Here is a 20752-nt window from a genome sequence, read left to right on the forward strand (position 1 = left end):
CTAGTCCACATCCTGGGCGTCCAGCCGCAGAGGTTGGGGAATATTTCGGACCTATTCGGTGCTTGTCAGGAGAAAGAACAACTGGATATCAGGCCACCTCCAGAAACGCTGTTCCTGTGAGCCCACACAGGATATCTGGGAGGTGCACAAGAAGCCCAACACTCCCGGGACAATGCCTAGTTGCCTCTATCTCTCCAGGCATCGCCCCGAGAGCTAGGCCACTCCGAAGTTGTCATGACATGCATATCGAATCAAATCGAGATACACACGCATCTAATACCCATGAAGAACGGCGGTTCGAGCCAATGAAAGGTATGGACAGGAGTATCTGCAGCATACGTACTGCACTGCGGTGCGCTGCGCATTCTCGACGTTATAAGAAAGGATGCGAAAGCAACATCTTGATACTTTCGACCGTCTGAAGTGCTATTGCAATTGGCCAAAGCTACTGGTTCCGATCGAACGTCGTTGCCAGTGACTTTCAATAACACACTTCCTTCGACGATTGATGAAGCAAGAGGCTCTTTCAACGCATGCACATCGAACCTGGAACCGAAAAGCATCCACTCTCATGCAGCTCAGTATGCGTGTAGTCCCTTCTTTGCCCAATACCCCAACTGTCTTTCTCTATGGTCTTGGTTTTTGGTAATGTACTTGACGTGGACGATATAGCAGAGAGTGTGAGGACTTGATTGTGGTCAGTTAGTCCGTCCGCAAGGCTGAGCTCCCCTTCCCCACGACCTCTCTACCCCACAATTACCCCCTTTTACTCCTTCTTCGGGTCTACCCCACATTATGCGAGCAGGTGCCACTACTCCGTACAGTAGAAGTCATTCGATCTTGCTTTCAAGCGAATGGAGATGGCATGAAAACTCGGCAAATAATTCTGGATGTCGCCCCTATTGTTTTCTATCTAACGAGTTGACCAGCATCTATCTTTCCGTCCCTCACCAATTGTAACCTGCGAAGAGACATCCTCCTTCGTCTTCACAGGATGTCATCCACATCAAAACCGTGGGCGTTGATCGTCGGGGCGGGGCCCTCAGGCCTGCTGCTCGGGCTCATGCTCGCGAAGAAAGGCATCCCCGTCCACCTCATCGACATGTCCGTCAAACTCGACGAGCAGCCGCGGGCCACACACTACGGCTCCCCGGCGATGTACGAGCTGCGACGGGCGGGCATCGTCGACGACCTGCGTGCCCAGGGATTCCACCCGGACTCGGTGTGCTGGCGCAAGCTGGACGGCACGTACCTGGCGGGCGTCAAGATGGGCGTCGAGGAGGACCCGGACCGCATGGTCTGTCTGCCGCTGAACCGGCTAGGCAAGATCCTCATGGACCACATTGGCCGTCAGCCCTCGGCGACGGTGTCGTGGGGCCACAAGGTGGTCTCGATCGGCCAGGACGACCAGAAGGCCTGGGTCATCTGCGAGACCCCCGAGGGCGAGAAGCGGCTCGAGGCCGAGTACGTCATCGGCTGCGACGGCGCGAACAGCCAGGTGCGGCGGTCCTTGTTCGGGGATAAAGAGTTCCCCGGCAAAACGTGGGACGAGCAGATTGTGGCGACCAATGTAAGCTTCTTTCTTCTGATCCGATCCTGTCTTATATCGAGAAATTTTGGCACGTAATTATGGCTCAGGCTGATGATGACAATGGCAAGACATACTACGACTTCTCTAAGTTCGGCTGGCTCGACTCGAACTTCATCATCCACCCGGAGCACTGGTACATGGCCGCGAAGATCGGCAAGGACGGCCTGTACCGCGTCACATACGGGGAGAAACCGGGCCTAACCAACGAACAGCTGCGGGAGAGACAGCCGTGGAAGTTCGAGACGATGCTGCCTGGACACCCCAAGCCCGACGAATATCGGGTCGTCAATTTCAGTCCGTACCGCATCCACCAGCGACTCGCACCGAGTATGCGCGTCGGACGGTTCTGTCTCGCTGCAGATGCGGCACACTGTACGTGCCCGAGCAATTAAGAAGAGAAGAAAAAGATTAGAAAGGCGCCTGCCTTGTTGCTGACTCTGAAGACAGTGTGTAACCCCTTCGGCGGAATGGGGTTGACCGGCGGCATCGTCGACATCGGCGGCCTGTACGACTGCCTGGTGGGCATCTACGAGGGGCTCGCGGACGAGTCGATCCTGGACAAGTACTCGGAAGTCCGGCGGCAGAAGTACAACGAGGTCGTGGACCCGATCTCGAGCGCGAACATCGTCCGCCTGTTCGGCCAGGATCCGGACAAGGCGCTGGAGAACGACGACTTCCTAAAAATGTGCCTGCGCACCGAGACCGACGAGGAGTTTGCGAGGCAGTTCCGGTACGGTGCAAATGTGCTGAAGCATGATTTCACACAGTACTATAAGAAGAACGCGACGAATGGGGACGCGAAGGGCGGCGCGAATGGTCATGTGGACCTTGGTAAGGATGTGGCCAGTGCAGCACAGGTGACGGCGGCAGCGGTGACGGATTGAGACCGATGGTGGCACACATGGTTTCACTGCAGAAAATGTGGAAGATATCTGGTTATCATGGTGAGAGTAAAATCTAAAGAATCGCATCAGGTCCATTGCTCTATCCCATGTCGTGTCTCGACCGCACACTACGCCTTGATTTCGTCGATGTGCCGTTCCACCTCATGACTCTCTTCCACCGGTGAGAGGATCTTGCCAAATCTGAAATGTGCAATATCACTCATGCCGCGGGCGACATTTCGCATATTCTGTCTCACAAGCTGGCCGGTCGGCTGGCTGAAAATGAGGTCGATCTCCTCCAGGGTCTTGTTCTTCGTCTCGGGCATGAACAGAAGCTGATAGATCCAGCCGAGCACCGCGATGCCTCCGTAGAAGCCGAGTGTCAGCCCGGTCTTGGTCATCGCCCGCTGCATGTCGGAGAAGAAGTAGGTCACCAACCAGCTGCCGAAGAAGAGGTTGATGTCGGTGGACTCCATACCGTAGGATCGTAGGTATGTGGGGAAGACCTCGCTGGGCAAGACCCAAGTGAGGCACGCGTATGACCCAAAGAAGCCATTGTACAGAATGATCCCCGTGAGGTACATCCCTTCCGTGGCGGTGACCGAATGCAGCTGGTACGAGACGCCGACAAAGATGAGGCCGATGAAGAAGCAGGGGAGCATAGTGTTGGCCCAGAAGCGACGGCCGAACTTTTCCATGTACAGCACACCGGGGATGGTGCCTAGGAGGAGAGATCCACCTCCCACGAGGGACATGAAGACGGACTGCTTCTTGTCGAATCCAATCTGGGACATCAGGGTTGACATGTAGTACATCTATGAGGAAAAAGGCACCACAATTAGCAATTTTGATCCAGATCAAAAACAGCCCAACGAAGACTTACGATTGCATTGATCCCGGTCAACTGGCCAAGCGCGATCATGATATTTGCGTAAACGATGGCTCGTCGTGCACGGGGATTGGTGAAGAAATCAAGCCAAACAAATCTCCGGCGCTCTGCGTCACCCTCGTGGATCTCAGCATCGAGGGCATGGTGCATGATGAAGAACTCCTTGCGATCTTCGGCGCTGGAAAGGCCTCGGATGCGTTTCCACACGGCGAACGCTTCCAGGATCTTGCCCTTGTGCAGCAGCATTCGTGGGGATTCGGGCATAAAGAGCATCTAGTCTATCATCAGTATCGAACAGATGGGATAGGAAATTCATTGGAAATAATGCTTTCGCGAACGGCAGATGATTTCATGAGGGACACTTACACCCACGAGCATAATGGTGCTGAAGACCAGGGACGAGCCAAGCATATACCTCCAGGATCCGGACGGGACGTTGACGAAAATAGCAGCGACTACGTAGCCGATGACCTCTCCAAAGGCGATCATGAATTGGTACAGGCTGACCAGGTTGCCGCGGTATTTTTTCTGGACCGATTCTGCAACGTAGACGGGAACGGTACCTCCTTCAAGACCGAGACCCATGCCGAGGACCACTCGTGCGCCCACAATCATACCAAAGTTAATCGCACCGGCTTCCAGCGCGCCGCCGATGGTGTAGAGGATCAAGGCAATGATAATCGCCATCTTTCGACCGACCAGCTCGTTGATGGGACCCAGAATGAGAGCACCTCCAATGGCGCCAAGGGGTACAGCAGAGCTGGTCAAACTGACTTGGGACGTGCTCAGATGTAGATCGTCGGGCATGTAGAGCAAAGCACCAGAGATAACACTCTGGTCAAGGCCGGAGAGCATGCCGCCCATCGAGGCAAACCCGACGAGGAGCCAGGTGAAGTGACGGGGGTCATTGAATGAGATTTGCGGATTGAGAAAGGTGCTCTTGACCGGCCGTGCCTCCAGATCGGCCTCGAATTCTGCAATTTCCTCGTCGACGATGGCGGTGTCGTCCTCTGCCAATTTCATGGCCTGGGCTTCACTCAGACGCCGAGATGCCACTGATTGATGTCGCATCGCTCGGAGTTGCGATCCCTTTCTGTCCTCATGAGCCTGGTCCAGGGGCTTGTCGAAGTCCATCTTGGTAGAGAGAAGGAGCAATCCTGGAGCGCGATATTTGGAAATGAAGAGCCTCCAGTCAGATGCTCTACGCCCTTCATGGAACTTGGCTTCCGCTGTCTTTATATCTCTCCCAGCGGCAGCCTCCAGCAGATTCCTCGTGGCCCCATCACGCCTCGCACCCTTTTTCTCTCATTGCTACCAGGGTCAGGATAATAGCAACCTTACCAGGTCGAGCAGCGACGTTGCGATCGGCGAAAGTCTCGGAAGAATTCAACTAACTGCATTACGTCTGCAGACCCATCAACACTGTCTTGTTGGATAGGTCGACTCTTTCATTGCGGGTAGCGGCATTCGATCAGCCAGGATCTGCAGCGAAGCCTTCTCAAGCTTTCTAGCTCGTCCGTTGCTCCTCCACGAGATCATCGTGGGAAACCTCAAGATTGGCTGGCGTAGAAAGTGTGCAGAATCAACCCCTCTCTCTCCCCATGTGCAATATCGTCATCCACAATGCTGCGATGAAAATCTTTCCCGTAGCGGCGGGTTCGGTTATTGAAAAATGGTGGAAGCAGACTGGGATACCGCTTCAAATTACCTCATACCAGCCTCGAAAGGGGCCAATCGTCGCTTCCGTGGTTGGCTTCTGAAGACGCGAGCGGGCTGTCCGCATTGAATATCATTGGTAGACTGCTCTCAGATAGACGTGGAAACGACAGCTCTTCAACGGCGCCTGAAGCGCCCACCACCCCTTTTACTGTGTCTCAACATACTAGAAGGAAAGAAAGATTTTCGGGTTTCCAACTCAGCGCGGCATACCATAGACAGATCACAAATCTAGCGAAAGAGTAATAAGACACTCAGACTCACCGACTCAAAGAATATGCCGAGTTTCAAGCCTCGACTCACTGATAGAACACATGTCACATCGTTACATCCAGGTGGAAGCGACGGAGACAAGGACTTTGAGGTAACTCTGGTGGTGAGACAGCTATCGAATCATCAAATTCCACGCGCCTCAATGTCCGCGAAATACAAAACGAAGGAGATAAGCGTAAAGCAGCTGAAAACCCTGTAACCAAATGGCGCCCGAAATCCGTCGCCCTCGAGAAAGTGGAGTCCGAAGCTTCACGGACACAGGCCAAATACAGGTGCAGGTCTGTCTATGGGTTATCAATCCCGCAGCTTGCGTAGGGGATCAAGTTCGTCGTTGCTGAGTATTAAAGAGAGAGAAAGTCGCAGGTATTATCGTGGTAGAAGGGCCAGCAATACTTAAACTTCGACACAATCACCCACTGTACCAGCCCTTTTTGTAAGTTGACTTCCACCTCATGAGTTCCATCCCAAAGCCAGAGAATGTTTCGTCTATTCACGTACCTACAAGCTAGCTGCACACCTATACCACTCTGCACCCAGCTCACCAGACCGCAAAGGGGCAGACTTCGGTATCTGACACCCATGGACGTCCATCGAGGAGCAAGCGCCGGCCAACTACGCTCGCGTCTTGAGTAAAGCTGGGCTTACCTGCCTCGCATACGATGCCGCTTATCAGGCCGAGTCTGAAGGCGAACCTCGCAACCTCGAAGACCCCTATCAGCGCATCGAGGACGTCAAGAACGCCGTGACCTATTTCGTCGGCCGCTCCGACGTCGACTCGGACAAGATTGGAGTGCTTGGTATCTGCGCCTCTGGCGGCTACGCGCCCATGGCAGCACAGGTTGATCTTCGCTTCAAAGCCGTGGCCACCTCGGCGGCGGTCTGTGTGGGCACGATGTCCCGCCGCGGCTTCAACAAGGATTCGTCCAATGTGGACGTCCTCCACACCCGGCTCGAGGCTGCCACGAAAGATCGAAACAGCGACGCCGGCGGGCTGAAGAGCCCTGAGGTGCACATGTTGCCCAATAATGCGAAAGATGCTGACGCCCTGCCAGGGAGCTTCACGGACCTGTTCCAGTACTATTACACGCCCCGCGGCAAGTACCCACACGCGTCCAACATCACTCTCCCTCGTGAGTGGGACATGGTTGGGAACTTCGACGCCTTTGCGTTCAACAGCTTGATCAGCCCCAGGCCCATCTTGTTAATCACCGGCACCAAGGCGGCAACTAAGTGGTACAGCGAAGACGGGATCGTGAAGGCCGAGGAACCCAAAGAGCTGTATGTTATCGATGGTCTCACTCACGCCGACCTGTACGACAAGGTGGACGACGCGGGTACGAAATGTGCCGAAGTTTTCGTAAAGTATCTTGTTTGAATGATCAAAGCTGTATGTATCTCATCAAAACTCGAAGTCGCTGTCCCTTTTTACCCTCCAATCAGTAGATGCGTTGGGTCACAACTTGGTCTCTCGTTACAGTTTGCGTTCATCCCTTTCTTATGCACAACTTGTCCTTGCGTCGAAATGAAAAGGACGCGGGATTCCCACAGTTGTCAAAAGTGATGGTGATCAACAACTAAACCAAAGGCGGATTTGCCGGTAGGTATGTACCATCATAAGTTCGGCTGTAAGATCGCCCTCGGCAAGTCGGTACGAGTCAATAACATAAGCGTGAGGGGCCGTGCCAGCGCTTGGACGGGCTATTGTCTGTTACCGAGGCATGTCGATTGGTATGATGAGGCTGGTACTCCGTACAGCCTTGTCATTGAGCTCATCCTTCGCATCCGCCTCATTGAAACATTAAATTCCAGCACATTGTGTCGAATGAGCTGAGCTGCGGGACGCCGAATACATATCCGGAAGCCTTTTGGCACAATAACACAATCCCGGTCTATGCTAGGCCTAATATATCAAGGAAGCCAATCATGACAATCGACGACACCGCCAAAGGCAAGACAAAGGCGAATGCCCGACTCGACCAGATCCAGCAGCAGGTCTCTGGGAAGCCCAACGCTCGCCGGCCGAAGAAGACAAAATCGTCTGAAGGCCCGGCAGACTGGTCCGACGTGCTTGCGGAGCTGGATCAAGTTCGCAAACTCGCGCAAACCCCCAAGACCAACACGACGGGCTACATTCGGCACAAAGAGGCAGGAAAGTTATGGGTCCGAGAGAGGGTTGAAATGCTTCTCGATCAGGGCAGTTTTCGAGAAGTCGGGAGTGCGGCCGGCACGGCGACGTGGGTCAAGGCCAATCCGTCGTCGGAAAACCTCGTCGAGGCCGAAAAGGAGATCATCGCCGACTTTGTGCCTAGCAATAATGTCCAAGGCAAGATGGCGAACAGTTCATGAGAGCAACGTCAACTGACAGCTGGCCAGGATTTGGGAACATCCGGGATCGACGGGTATTGTTGACGGCGGACGATTTCACTCTCCGCGCAGGCCATGCCGACGGGGCGCTCATGGCCAAGACCCTGTACATGGAGAAGCTTGCAGTACATATGAGGCTGCCCATGATCAAATTGGTCGACGGCTCTTCGGGTAAGTGGGCAACTTCCGTGTTTCTAGTGGCGTCCTCGAGTGCTGATACACCACAGGCGGCGGATCAATAACCACATACCGAACTCAGCAAGCGTCTTACATCCCTCAATTGGAGTTGCTGCCATGGGTGGTCAGTAGTGCAGAGCCCAGAGCATTGAGACCTCACTGACAGACAGTCAGATGCGGCAATTGGACCAGGGCATCCCGAATTGCGCTGCCGTGGTCGGCCCAGCCGTTGGTCTGGGTGCCGCGCGAGCAGCCGGATGTCACTTCTCAGTCATGGCAAATGACATTGGGTCACTCTTCAACGCCGGCCCAAAGGTGGTGGAAGGAGCCACGTTCGAAGAAGATCTGAGGTTTGTGCTGTTGACCGCCGTGGTTCTCGGTGCATGTTTGACGCTGTCCCAGTCCGAAAGAGCTCGGAGGAGCGGAAATCCATTGCTGCAATGGAGTTATCGATAACCTGGCGGCAGACGAGCGTGGATGTTACGATCAAATAGCACAGTTTCTGCAATATGTCCCGAACCACGGCGGCGTGTTACCGCCTGTTGTGCCAGCAACAGACGATCCGAACAGAAAATGCCCTGAGCTAAGGGAGTCCATACCAAGACGACGCCAACGATCCTACGATGTCAGATCAATCATCAACCACCTTGTTGACAGGGAATCATTCTTCGAGATCGGACGACTATGGGGCAGGACAGTGGTGGTGGGCTTGGCTCGATTGGGGGGCAGGCCAGTAGGCATTTTTGCAGAGTACGTGTCTTCTACAACTCCTTCGTTTCGTTCAAGGAACAGCGTTCAATCCACGACACTGGTACAAGCTAACACCACTTCTCAGTGATCCTCAATTTAATGCCGGAGCCATGGACACACCAGGCTGCCAGAAATTGATGAAGCATATCAAACTTTGTGATGTGATGGGCCTTCCCTTGATACAACTTTTGGATATACCAGGGCGAGTCTCCTCCGACGGCCATGTCTTTCCTAGCACAGATCTTTTCTTCTAACAATATACCAGATTTGCGATCGGCACCGCTGCGGAGAGGAGTGCTTGCATGAAATGGGCAATGGAGCTGTGCAAGGTGCGCCATCTGACATCTCCCCACTGTTTTACTGATCAGTAGCTAGGCCTATTTTTCCACGACAATCCCTATCTATACCATCATCACCCGGCGGTGCTATGGGATTGGAGGAGCGATTCTCGTCGACAACCGAAATCCAAATTGCCGGGTTGCATGGTGAGACCGTGATAACATCCTGCAATGACTCAACTAACAGTCTTCAGGCCATCAGTGAACTGGGGTTCACTCCCACTTGATGGTGGGATTGAAGGTGTGCAATTCTGTCCCCGTCCATAATGAATCAATGCACTAACAAGCGATAGTGAACCATCGAGCCGAGCTTCGAAGAGCCGGAGACAACTACAAACAGGTCTACAACCGACTCGAAGCGGAGTACCTCAACCTGATGAATCCAGTTCGCACGGCGAACTATTTCGGGATCGAAGAGATCATCGACCCGGCCATGACACGGTCTTTGGTCTGTGAATGGACAAAGGACATGTAAGAAGATCCCTACTCTATATTTGTTGTTAAACCTTTCTGATCACGACTCCCTCCAGGTATGAGACGAATCTACCCGAGCGACTGAAACAGAGAGATTGTGGAAAAATTCAGCCATCATTCGCCTGAGGTCGCAGTGTCCTGATTCCCTGGATAGAAGATCAGTCTGAAAATAGAAAATGAGCGCTATGCCTCAATGCATCTCAGCGGTGCATCTGGCAATATTCGTGTCGTACAGCGCACACACCGGATGAGCTAAAGAGCGTAGTGCTCGGATCCAGTCTCCAACCCCGAGCATCGTTATTCATCGACAGCCACTGAGCTCAGTACTGAGGTCTTGCTGCAGGATGATTTCTGTATTTGGCAATTAGAAGACGTTGCAGCATACAGAAGTCCCATCTGATACCTTGTACGCTGTTCTGATTGGCCACTCCGTCCTATCGCACTTGACTATTTTGAGAAATCTGCTCATTTCGGTCTAGTGCCATATCATCCCCGGTCCCCCCGACATAGTGACTCTGGGGTTGTTCCAGTCAAAGCCCCCCGTCGCAGGTCCCTAACAATCAATCCACCTTCGCACTATATAAGAGATACCTCCCACACTTCTTGAGTTCTCGCCTTCTTCTTCATTCTTCTATCCCTCACATGCCTCGATGCGTGTACTCGTGTTTCTTTCCCTAGAACAAGTTGTGTGCCTCTCCGTGCACGCCCCGCTAATTCCACGTCACCATCTTCTCTGGCCAGCATAGGACCCAAGTTAACCATGGACGCGGACCTCAGCATCCCACGCCCATGTGCATCACTCTCCACTAGTCCCGCTCTGAGCTCGGGAAGTATACGACAAAGAATTCTGCAAGAGTCTGCACAAGCATGCCAGAAAGGAAAACGAACTGGAAGGCCGTGGTCGTTAAAACCGCCAACCCCAGGCACTTCTGTGTGGGATATGCATCGAGGCCTTGAAGAAGTACCGATTATCCAGGCCAAGAGAAAGGATCCACCGGCATGGAACAGTCTGTTGGCAAGCAAATGTGGGACAAAACCTTGGGAAGACGAGCACAGCTGTTCCTCTACTTCCGAAAATGATCCTCTAATGGAAGAGTTGGAAAGGATGAGCAATGGGCAATGTTCGCAGACTGATGAAGACACTCAAATGCTCTTACAGCCAGAAACCCGCCCAATTTCACCAGAACAACTTGTCAAGGAGGTCCAAGGTGACTCTCTATAGTGGGCAAGACTCCCAACCATATGCTGATAACGTTGGCAGAAATATATCGGCGGCTCATTATGATTGAGAAGACATGTATCGAGATTCAAACCCAGCAAGTCTACAACGACAGAAAATTAAGTCCTAAACTGTGGCAAGCACTAATAGCCCTCCAACGATCCCTACTCCACGAACAACATGACTTTTTCCTGGCGTGTCGTCACCGTTCAGCTTCTGATGACCTTCGAACACTGGCCCACCGACACGATTTGCCAGGGAGACTTTGGCGGAATGGCAACAAGGCCTTTTTGGATATGCTGATGCATCGAATCCCAGACAACGCGGAGTATATGATTTCCTATGTCTACTTGTCCTTCGACATGCTTAAGCAACTCGATGCCAATTTCCCAGAATTTGCGGAATGCTGGGTCGAATGCATGCACGACCTGGAAAGGTACCGAGACTTCCTCCAGGAAATTGGTGCCACTAAGTCAAGTGGCGACAAAGGACTTCGACCCAGCTGTGTCGCACACCAGTATCTGCCAGATTATTTGGGAAAGGGAGACCCATCAGGCGGTAATGGGCCTCTCTCATCCACCGCCTCCAGAACACCCCAGAAGGCTGTCCGACCATATCTTCGATCATTCGGCGGAAAAGAACAGATCAATTGGCTGGTTGGCTCCGGCGAAACAGACCAGAGAAATGCATTCGGCCAGTCCTCGCTACAGAGTGATTATCTGGGTGAATCAATTGATGATGAAATCAACATCCAAGACGAGTTTGACTGCTGGTTTGGCAGCCTGGACCCCCATATCTTTGACACAGAAGGGAAAGATAAGTGGGTGTTACTTGGATGGCTTCACCTCGGAAAGCAATTTGCGAGGAGCTTTTGGTCGTACAGGCGGGTGTTCAAGGTCCTGCTCTTGAACGTCCTTTTGTGATGTTGTTTGTCGATGCAGCGACGGAATTTCTCCTACCTTCTTTACGGGTATTCTCGTGTCACATCTGCATCTCTCACTGATATTGAGAGGAATAACCCCTATCTTGTGATTCAACTATGGACGGCTGAACAAAGGAGCAGAAATGGATGGAAATGCGGGTTTCCTTGTGCACCTGATGAGACGCTCTCTTTCTGGGACATCTGATTGGAGTTAGGGCTGATTGTCTGCTTGAGTCTTCACCCAAATAATATAGTAGCTGGCACTACTGCAAATGGGTTGTCCTCGATATTACCCCCGGAGAAGATAGAGCCATTTTACCCCATCGTTGTATGAGCACCATCAAAATCCAGCAGCAACTCGTTTGGATTATCGGAACCATCGGCTGCGCAAAAACATGCCCATTAACCATGAGACAACCGGCATATAGAGGTATACCGACTTTCACCGGACCACATGCTCATCAGCGCTGATGTCGTCGCCGTCAGCAGCATCGAAGACGATTCGTCCGCTCGCGAAACTAAGCCTTAGCTGCAGCTCGCGGGCCTCCACCTTGCATTTCCGATCTTTATTACCAGAGCCTCGCCATCTCCGAATATGGTTATGTGGTTATCCTTTCTTGCCACGGTGCCATCGACAGTCTCGAGGAGAATTTTCGTTGTGGCACAGGCCACCGAAAGAGGGATGCTGTCTGCTCGCCTCGGGGTCTATGGATGCTCCCTTGCTTAACAATCCAGAAGGCCAACTGGGGCGGATGACGGCGACCCATGTCTATAAAAGACTCCCACTTCGAGAAGAGTTTGCTGCGAATTCATGTCCTCAATCTTCTTCCCAACTATTTTACAGCCCTTTTCACTGCCGCCGGAGGGCCATACCGCTTTTTGGACATTGTTTTAGCTGACCGTCACCATGTCGCTTTCATCCTACACCGTCGTCCTGATCACCGGGGCAAATCAGGGTATCGGGTTCGAATGTGTGAAGAAGCTAGCCACCGAGCAGCCCAACTACCGCATCATTCTCTGCTCTAGGGACGCTCAAAAGGGCAAGGAAGCCGCCGCTGCGGTTACCCACTTCGCAAAAAACACAACTGTCGAAGCTTTGGAACTGGACATCAATAACGATGAATCGATCGCGCGGGCTGCGAAGTATGTCGAAGAGAAGTATGACCGACTGGATGGTAAGTGACATGTTCCCTTCTTCCTCCAGTCTCGGTATGACTCCCATCTCGCCCATCTATTATAGATCCAGATTCCCCCTATGACAAGCTAATTCCCGTCAACAGCCCTCCTCAACAACGCCGGAATCATGTCGACGCCAGGCGCCAAAAGCTTCCGCGATGACTTGAGAGGAGTGATGGAGACCAATGCCATCAGCGCGGCCTGCGTCACCGAGGCCTTCATCCCGTTGATGGAGAAGTCACCCCACCCACGCATTGTGTTCATGTCGTCCAACTTCGGCTCCATCACATATTGTCTGGACGCCTCGCGCCCGTTCTACGGCTACGACGCGAAACCATACTTCACCTCCAAGGCCGCCATGAACATGCTCGGCGCGCAGTATGCCGTGCAGCTCGGCAACAAACGCGGCGGCTTCAAGGTCAACATGGTCGACCCGGGGTTTCGGTCCACCAATTTGAATGGGTTTCACGAGTACGGCGGCGACCCGGCGGAGGGGGCCGTCGAGGCGTGCAGGTTGATCATCAGCACCGACGAGGATGGGCCGAATGGCACTTTTACATCCATAGAAGGACCGCTTCCGTGGTAGTGAGGTCGGAAGCATGGGCTGGGTTGGGCGATGCCCACGTGTCGCCTAACTCGATATAGTGATCATGGATCTCGGACTCGCAAATTCTGCAATCAACCCCACCCCTTGTACTTGTAGGGAAGAGTATCAGAATCACATCTCCGAAACCCGAGCCTGGATATGAGCGCGATGAGCTCGAACATAAATATATGAGAGATTGGGGTTGTTCTTGGGGCTCACTAGACTGGCTAAGTAGGCTAGTATTAGCGACGGCGGTGTCGATCTCGCTCAAAGGGACGAGGCCCATAATATTGCGTAGGTGATGTCAAGGAGTCACTAGCAGGTGCACGCTGGGGCGCCTTGTCTTCGTGCTACGCAGTATTGAGTATAGCCGAGCCACATGTCAGCCAAGGGCGCGTATACATAATGGCCAAGGCCTCGTCGAGTTATATCTATCTATTTATCACCACGGTCGACAGATTCGACGCTTCGGACACTTTACTCGTTGAAATTTCCGAGAGCGAGACGGCGTTCGTTACATTGATACGCACACAATGGTGCGACTCGCGACATTCCAGCTTCCGAATGTAAGTCTCCGCTCCTCTCACCAACCTCTTCGACAGCCTATGACTCATTCTGCGAGTTGTCTATGTAGTGGATCGAAGGCAACAAAGACAATGCTCAGTATGTCCTCGGTGGGAGTGCCGCTCCAAGCATATCCCTAGACGACTTGGTCTCTCTGTCCAGCAACCCTGAGGCCACCGAGCGCGCGCTGCAATTCCGGTCCATGAAGATGAATAATGGTTCACCGCAGGGCACGCCAGAGCTGCGCGGGCGGATCGCGAGTCTATACAACGAGACCATCCGGCCCGAGCACGTCATCACCGCGACGGGCACCACAGGTGCGAACCTGACCGTCTTGCAGAGCCTGCTGCAGGCCGGCGACCACGCCATCTGCCAGTATCCCACGTACCCGCAACTGCTCGGCCTGCCCGAGAGCTTTCCGTGCGACCTCTCCTACTGGCGATTAGATCCGGACAATGGGTGGCAGCCCAGCATCGCCGAGCTGCGCAAGTTGATCAATCCATCGACTAAGATGATCATCCTAAACAATCCGAGCAATCCCACGGGGGTACACCTGGACGGGAAGCTCCAAAGGGAAATCCTTGAGGTTGCACGCGAACACAACATCATCGTGTTCGCGGACGAGATCTTTCGGCCGCTGTTCCACAGCCCAGCGGCCACGACCACGCCGTCCCTGGTTGAAAATACATATAGCAGGGTCGTGGTGACCAGCTCGATGAGCAAAGTGTGGGGAATGTCCGGCGTGCGGATCGGCTGGATGGTGTCGCGCGACCGCGACATCCTCGCCCTGCTGCTCAACACGCGCCAGTACACTGTCATGTCGACCGGCCTGATCGACGAGGTCGTCGCCACGGAGGCGTTGGGCCCTCGGTGTCGCCCGCAGATTTTGAAGAGACACCTCGAATACGCACAGCGAAACTTGGCCGTACTGGACGCGTTCGTTAGGAAGAACAGCGACATGGTCTCCTGGGTGCGGCCGACGGCGGGAGCGATTGCTTTCGTCAGATTCTCCTCTCCGGATGGGCAAGTGGTGGATGACGTGGAATTCTGCGAGCAGCTCCTCAAGGAGGAGGGCGTGCTCATCAGCCCCGGCAGTTTGTGCTTCAGCACGGAAAAGCAGAGTGATTTCTGCGGTTATGTGCGCATGCACTTCACGCTCACGCCGGAGTATTTGGACAAGGCCCTCGAGATAGTCGATGCGTTCCTGGCCAAAAGGCGGAAGGCATTTGCCCCGGCGCCTCGCTTATAGATGGACGTAGAAGTCTGAAAAATTTCCCTTATCCCTGCAGCAGTAATGCGAATGCCATCCACATTTCCAGAGTCCATCGTCAGTCAAGTCGAAATCAGTTGCAAGTTGAAACCTAAGCAGATACCCTCGCGGGTCAAGGAAGTCAGTTGGAGAAGGGGCTTGGGTGGCCGCTATTCGCCCTCATATTCACATGTCTCGAACGTGGAATAAAACCCGTGAAATCCAAAGAGGGCGAGATCGGAATCTGGATATTGCAGCAGCGAGGGCTCCAGGTCGCTAAATATCATCGAGTCAAGTGTTGCAAAGTCAGCGGGAGCGTATTCCACAGTGTCGTTGGCCACAAGAGATTCACTCTGGGCCACCTGGTGGTATAAATCCTGCGCAGCGGACTCGTCTTGCCTATGTGACGTGCATTCGTTATGTCCTTTGGATTTTTGTATACCCGCGTGTAAGCCCTCGACTAAGCGTAGCGCGTCCTTCGCGAGCTGGCTGCCGCTCGCCATGAAGCGAAGAGCCTCAATGCCTCGTTCAATGGCTGACCGATAGCGCATGTGAGGGTCGCGCATCTCGTTCAGGAGCAGGGCGATAATGGCTGAGCTGCAAGAGTGGAAGTCCGTGTGAGAGAATTTGGCGAGTCGCTTGCGACTTCTCAGAAGGTCGATCCACTCAACAATTGTGCAGGCGGCGTCGGTACATCTTTCTGAAAGCTTTTGCGACACAGGGATCATCGGGAGTTTAGGGTCGCTAACACCGTCTAACTGGCGGATTCGCTCGCGAGCGAGTCGGAGCGAAGCCCCTCGGCCGATGTAGATCCATATCATTTGGTACATGATATCTAGATGAGCGGTTACCCGCAAAGTAGTGTCGTCTTGGGTCACTAAATGAACTGGGAGAGAGCGCTTCCACTCCTCGAGAGTCGAGCACGCGAGGGCAAACTTTCCAGGGGTTTCGTCGACTGGGCTGTGTGTTTCATAAGTAAGTGCCATTTTGACGCATGGGGAACTCCTACCTGGCGTCAGTGACTTTGTTCAAAGCCATCGTCAGCTTTGTGAAGGCGATAAGACGATCAATCTTTTGAGGATGCAGCTCATCCAAATCCGGTGTCCACTTGGGGAGGGGGGCAGTAATATCTCTCGCTTGCAACATCGTCGGCAGCCCCATCATCACCGACATTCGCCTGAGGAAGGTCAGCTCTGATCCTCGGGCGAAGGAATACTTCTAACCTCTCAAGACAATACGTTGTCCAGAAGACTCTCGTTCGAATTTCGCGGGCTTGGGGCGTAACTTGACCGTCCATTTTATTGAGGTGAAGGGACAAACTAATTGAGAGGCGCATAGCTAGTCCGATATATGTGTAATGGTGTGCGCCGCTCTCCATCGGAAGGGTATACAATCCCATCAGGACACAGCACTGCACGCTCTCCACCGAGATGGCAGCGAGAACACCGGGAATCAATCCGTTTGCAACGCTGTAGAACTCGCTACCTGGTAGCTCCTCTGACGCATGATCGTGATCAACTAGACTTGCTGTAGCCGACTGATCCAGATGTGCGAAAGATCCGCCCAGAGCCAGCACGAGGAAGACCAAGCAGACGGTCGTGCACCGAAGTTGTGGCTTGGGAGGAGTCGCTTGGTAGATTTGTACAAGCAAGTCACGAAACCAACGTTCGTCAAAGTAGTACCAGTTGGATTCGAGATATTTGAAGAAGATATCGGTGAGAAGTTTGGACTCTTGATACGGTGGAAGCTTGGCCAGAGCACCACAGAGTAGCGTCGGGTCATCATCAAATTTGGAAACCCTGACGCGAGAAGGAGCCTTGACCAAGAATAAGTTATGCCGCTCAGGTAGCAACTCACTAGTCGGGTTTAACTCACTTCATCGAATTGAGGTTGCGTGCTGTAGTGCGAAACATCCTCTGGAGAGATAGCCTCGGACACGGCGGCCAAGAACCGCGCATCGTCATCTAGATAGGGTCAGTCAATAGCCCCTTTTGAAGATGGATCTGCCTACCAACAGGTTTGCCATTCAGACCCGAGCGTGCCGACTCGACTTCAGACATGTCATCCTCGATATGGGGATGTTGCATGGCCTGTGTGACCGCTTGACGAAAGAGCTCTGACAAGGTTGAGAAGTGATACGGCTCCAAGCCGTGCCCGGGGTACATGTCGTTGAATTTGCTCGAGACGTCACTGGCGACTCTGTCCCACAAGATCAAGCTAGATGGAGCTCTAGAAAGATCCTTTTCATTGAGGGATCCACGGGGTGGAGTTGCCAGTTCCTTTGGTGGGGATATATTTTCGAAAATACACGCCTGGTGGGATTGTATGCAACTCGCACACTGATCTCGAGGTCCAGGTCGACATCTTATCTTACTTGTGCGGCACGGGACACAAGCCTTAACGGCCCTTTTTCTCTGGTCTAAGGGCACATGTGGACGATATCGCTTGGAAGATTGAGGCTTGCCTGGCTGCATTACTGCCGGTGTCTGCGGTGACTCGCACCAACAGCTTCAAGAGAGTCTCCTGGGGAAGAGCTAATGAAGCGAGAGCCAGCTTATCGTGATGACGTCGACACAATGCCATTGATGGTTTATTCTTGACTGGTTGCTGGCATTCAGATAGCACACGTCCAGGAGGACAAGTTATTGCGCCGCTTTCATATTAACTCTCTGAGCTAACCTATTTAGTTAGATTAGAAAATCGCCGTTCTAAACAGCCCAGCACCTCTCTCGATACGGTGCAGATATAATACTGCATGGAGTTGTGTGAAAACATTTCGCTCTATCAAAGGAAATAGCAGGTACATGAAATCAAGACTCAAGATGGCAATCCTTCTTATGCAAGCTTAGCAAGCCGTTTGACGTCGAGTTGGAGCTGCGACCATCGCGACGCCACAACCCGGCCGTCCTTTATCGTCGCCAACACATTTTGATCTGGCTGGTCCAAGACCGTAATGTCCTCCAGAGGATTAGCCTTCAAGATCAACAGATCAGCCGCAAACCCCGGAGCGATCTGGCCCAAGAAGTCTGTTTGCCTGAGCAAGCGAGCGGCGTTGACCGTGGCACTTCTTAGAATGTCCGGCGAAGACAACACCTTGCTGCGTAATCCGAACTCGTGGGACTGGGCATAATGCAGCACCCCCAGGAGATCCGTGCCAAAGCAAATCGTGACTCCTGCATCGGACGCAATGCGGATGGCATGCAATCCCTTGTCTAGCACTTCTTGATTCTTGCGAACCGATGCTGGTGGCAGAAACTTGGGAAATTGGGCCATGGTGGCATATGTGATGAGGGTTGGAGTCAGAAAGACTCCATTCTCGGCCATCAGCTTGGCTGTCTCCTCGTCGATCAAATTTCCGTGCTCAATGCCCATCACGCCCTGTCGGATCGCCTGCTGGATCGACTCAGGGGTGTATGAGTGAGAAGTGACATAGGTACCCGCATTTGAAGCCACTGTCACGATAGCTTTGATTTCTTCGTCGGAGAATTGAATGTGTTCGATCTTGTCTGTCGGACTGGCCACTCCACCGCCGCCCATGATCTTGATGAAATCAGCCCCTTGACGCAACTCTTCTCGGGTATATTTGAGACATTCCGGTACACCGTCGACGACCTTCCCAATGCTCAGTATGCTTGCAGAGCAGCACTCACTGCTGTCGTGTTTCTGGCGCATGTCTCCGTGCCCACCACTTTGAGACAAAGCGTGCCCAGCGAAGAAGAGGCGGGGACCTGGGAACACGTTGTCCGCGATTGCTTCTTTCAGGGCGAGCGTGGCACCCCCACAGTCTCGCACCGTTGTAAAACCTCGTTCGAGCATGGCCTTGCACACCTGGGGTTGGCGCAAGAGGGACACGGCGGGGCTCATCTCCTTCAAGGCTCGAAGGCCCCCTTCTCGTGGCACAGCAGCCATGTGGACGTGACAGTCGATCAGCCCAGGGCACACATATTTTCCTTGCAGATCGATCTTGATGGTTTGAGAGTCGTTCTCCCACTCTTCACGTGAGCCATTCACGGACACCACGACGCCCCCGGAAAGGAAGATGGTCGCGTTTTCGATGATGATACCCTTGGCTGGATCGACAAGATTGGCCCTCTGAAATACATACTTTGGCTGAGACGGAGCACGCCAGGGAGTTGTGATATCTTCCATGAGAGTTGATTCCAGTATGCTTGAATGATCAGAGGTGAATTAGAAAGGTAGCCGTGAACCGATATTTAAAAACAAAATCACGACAGGGACGACATGGGACTTGTCAACATGATATAGCCACAACCCTGGTGGCACTACAGTGGACGTCGTGTTGTCTCAGAGTCCGGAGCTCAGACATATGTCACGGGTACAAGTACCCGCTGCATATTCAGCCGCATTACCGCCGGTGGGAAATCCCGCTTGTGCTGTTGGCCGGTCGGGTACATGTACCCGTGAGACCAATGAGCGTTCCGGGATACCTGTCCAGTGCGAACCGTCCTCACCCGGGTCTCGCTCCTGGCCATGTATAGCGACGCCAGACTTGGAAGGGAGTGATCTCGACAGCAGAGCGCGACAAATCTCGAGTCGCTGTCGTATCACCCAAGCATATAGATCCCATGCAAGAGTTGTGATGGTTCTCAATGGAAACCTGTGCTCCATCGCCTTCTAAATCTTCAAGACTGGCCCGAGTTGTCGCACTCGCCATGACCTCCATTGAAACAGTTGACAGGGCTTGACTGCACTGGTACGAACTCTGGCACCTCTCACCATGCGAATTGTTCATGGTCTGATGGCATCATGGACGTGGTCAGGAGAAGTACCCGGAAAACACCGTCATGGAAGAGGCTCACCAAACTCGTTCGAGCTGCTTCAGCTGGATGAGACTCACCGGCAGAACAAGCGTATTGCTACTCGTTGTGCAAGTGTGCACAGATATGCACTGGTCCACGGCAAATCTGGCATCTCATCAACATGCCTCTTGTCTTTCCCCCAACTGGCACGAGGATTCCCAGCAGCCATCTTCTCGTGAACTTCGGCTGAACGAAGTTTAATGCGACGCCAGGAGTGTTCGCGCAAGCTTCTTGGGAAGTGGTTTTTTCTCGTAAACTTACATCTATGGAGGGTTTTCCCTCTAATTGACAGAGCTCAGGCCACAGGGCCATGGATCTCAGGTCTGGGAGCGTTGTGCCGTGCCATTGGTTTCTGCTGGAAAATCGAAACACGGCATATCTTGCATGGCGGATCTCAAAAGCCCACACTGACTGACTACACGGGCTTCGCTCTCGGCTTTCGGCCTGACTGATTTGACTTGCATTTCTGGGCAGGTACACACGGCCCAAGCTATGGAGTACTCGAGAAGGACGCACGGGACGAGGTGGAGCCGTGGACTGTGGTTTTCCAAAAATTGCAGCCGAAAAACTTCTCGATCAAGCTTGAACGTGTCCACTCATAAGCCGTTCCGGGGTTGTCCCTTTCCGTATCTGGGCAGTACTGCGTGGTCGAAGCAATTTGGCGAGTGTCAGAACGAGGTGCTGCACCCTGCTTCTCCTTGTAGATTCTTTCCAAAGCCCAAACTGGCGTCCAGCCGTGGCAAAGCTGAAAGCGGCAGTC

General features: G+C 53.2%; 9 protein-coding genes across 9 annotated transcripts; 6 read left to right on the plus strand and 3 right to left on the minus strand.

Moving 5' to 3' along the window:
• Positions 1 to 994: 994 nt before the first annotated feature.
• AYL99_09549 (hypothetical protein) lies at positions 995 to 2475 on the plus strand (the record flags this gene model as incomplete). The annotated part of the gene is made up of 3 exons (XM_018841056.1): positions 995 to 1570; positions 1639 to 1963; positions 2039 to 2475. The coding sequence occupies 3 exons, from the start codon at positions 995 to 997 to the stop codon at positions 2473 to 2475; spliced, it is 1338 nt and encodes a 445-aa protein (XP_018689737.1).
• A 128-nt stretch (positions 2476 to 2603) lies between these two features.
• AYL99_09550 (MFS transporter, SP family, major inositol transporter) lies at positions 2604 to 4498 on the minus strand (the record flags this gene model as incomplete). Its single annotated transcript, XM_018841057.1, has 3 exons — positions 2604 to 3290; positions 3359 to 3637; positions 3731 to 4498. The coding sequence occupies 3 exons, from the start codon at positions 4496 to 4498 to the stop codon at positions 2604 to 2606; spliced, it is 1734 nt and encodes a 577-aa protein (XP_018689738.1).
• Positions 4499 to 5556: 1058 nt separating this feature from the next.
• On the plus strand, positions 5557 to 6728 carry AYL99_09551 (hypothetical protein; the record flags this gene model as incomplete). Its single annotated transcript, XM_018841058.1, has 2 exons — positions 5557 to 5631; positions 5949 to 6728. The coding sequence occupies 2 exons, from the start codon at positions 5557 to 5559 to the stop codon at positions 6726 to 6728; spliced, it is 855 nt and encodes a 284-aa protein (XP_018689739.1).
• A 548-nt stretch (positions 6729 to 7276) lies between these two features.
• On the plus strand, positions 7277 to 9457 carry AYL99_09552 (propionyl-CoA carboxylase beta chain; the record flags this gene model as incomplete). The annotated part of the gene is made up of 9 exons (XM_018841059.1): positions 7277 to 7691; positions 7727 to 7888; positions 7945 to 8018; positions 8069 to 8244; positions 8297 to 8644; positions 8910 to 8973; positions 9020 to 9129; positions 9177 to 9223; positions 9276 to 9457. 9 exons carry the CDS (start codon positions 7277 to 7279, stop codon positions 9455 to 9457), a joined length of 1578 nt encoding a protein of 525 aa, XP_018689740.1.
• A 1104-nt stretch (positions 9458 to 10561) lies between these two features.
• On the plus strand, positions 10562 to 11598 carry AYL99_09553 (hypothetical protein; the record flags this gene model as incomplete). The annotated part of the gene is made up of 2 exons (XM_018841060.1): positions 10562 to 10664; positions 10718 to 11598. The coding sequence occupies 2 exons, from the start codon at positions 10562 to 10564 to the stop codon at positions 11596 to 11598; spliced, it is 984 nt and encodes a 327-aa protein (XP_018689741.1).
• A 906-nt stretch (positions 11599 to 12504) lies between these two features.
• On the plus strand, positions 12505 to 13359 carry AYL99_09554 (hypothetical protein; the record flags this gene model as incomplete). The annotated part of the gene is made up of 2 exons (XM_018841061.1): positions 12505 to 12772; positions 12878 to 13359. The coding sequence occupies 2 exons, from the start codon at positions 12505 to 12507 to the stop codon at positions 13357 to 13359; spliced, it is 750 nt and encodes a 249-aa protein (XP_018689742.1).
• Positions 13360 to 13892: 533 nt separating this feature from the next.
• AYL99_09555 (hypothetical protein) lies at positions 13893 to 15172 on the plus strand (the record flags this gene model as incomplete). The annotated part of the gene is made up of 2 exons (XM_018841062.1): positions 13893 to 13925; positions 13994 to 15172. 2 exons carry the CDS (start codon positions 13893 to 13895, stop codon positions 15170 to 15172), a joined length of 1212 nt encoding a protein of 403 aa, XP_018689743.1.
• Positions 15173 to 15342: 170 nt separating this feature from the next.
• Positions 15343 to 17337, minus strand: AYL99_09556 (hypothetical protein; the record flags this gene model as incomplete). Its single annotated transcript, XM_018841063.1, has 5 exons — positions 15343 to 16132; positions 16182 to 16349; positions 16411 to 16988; positions 17048 to 17136; positions 17184 to 17337. The coding sequence occupies 5 exons, from the start codon at positions 17335 to 17337 to the stop codon at positions 15343 to 15345; spliced, it is 1779 nt and encodes a 592-aa protein (XP_018689744.1).
• A 670-nt stretch (positions 17338 to 18007) lies between these two features.
• Positions 18008 to 19321, minus strand: AYL99_09557 (hypothetical protein; the record flags this gene model as incomplete). The annotated part of the gene is made up of 1 exon (XM_018841064.1): positions 18008 to 19321. The coding sequence occupies one exon, from the start codon at positions 19319 to 19321 to the stop codon at positions 18008 to 18010; it is 1314 nt and encodes a 437-aa protein (XP_018689745.1).
• Between the last annotated feature and the right edge of the window lie 1431 nt (positions 19322 to 20752).

This window comes from Fonsecaea erecta (genome assembly GCF_001651985.1).
Source record: "Fonsecaea erecta strain CBS 125763 chromosome Unknown Scaff9, whole genome shotgun sequence".
In the NCBI taxonomy this organism is placed as follows: domain Eukaryota; kingdom Fungi; phylum Ascomycota; class Eurotiomycetes; order Chaetothyriales; family Herpotrichiellaceae; genus Fonsecaea; species Fonsecaea erecta.